Source organism: Microtus ochrogaster, linkage group LG2 (genome assembly GCF_000317375.1).
Source record: "Microtus ochrogaster isolate Prairie Vole_2 linkage group LG2, MicOch1.0, whole genome shotgun sequence".
Classification (NCBI taxonomy): Eukaryota; Metazoa; Chordata; class Mammalia; order Rodentia; family Cricetidae; genus Microtus; species Microtus ochrogaster.
The window spans coordinates 51,715,698-51,715,978 of NC_022028.1; the positions used below are offsets into that span (position 1 = coordinate 51,715,698).

Consider the following 281-nt stretch of genomic DNA (forward strand, 5'->3'; position numbering starts at 1 on the left):
TTTGGGCCGCGGCGGGAGCCCGAGTCGCCGTCACTCGAGTGCGCAGGCGCCTGGCGGTTACCGGTCTCGCCATGGAGCGGAAAGGTGAGCTGCGGAGCGGCCTCCGCCACGAGGAATGACTGCGGCCCCCGAGTGGGCGCCGGGCGCCTCTCCTCGCTGCTTGTCACGGCCCTCAGAAGCCGCTTCCCCCTAGCCGCTCGCCCCTTGGCCGCGGCGTCCCCGGGCGTCCGCCCGTCCCCGCCCCTCGCTCCGCAGCCCCCAGGCCGGGGTGGCGAGGCCTC

The 281-nt window shown here is 76.2% G+C and overlaps 1 protein-coding gene across 1 annotated transcript in view; it reads left to right on the forward strand.

Annotated features, from left to right (window-relative positions):
- The window catches only part of Srpk1 (SRSF protein kinase 1), a 41,564-nt gene continuing 41,283 nt past the window's right edge, over window positions 1-281 (forward strand). Inside the window, exon 1 of the mRNA XM_005360348.2 lies at window positions 1-84. Within this exon, the coding sequence (XP_005360405.1) occupies window positions 72-84 (13 nt within the window). The 5' untranslated portion in view covers window positions 1-71. The remainder of the gene's footprint in view (window positions 85-281) is intronic.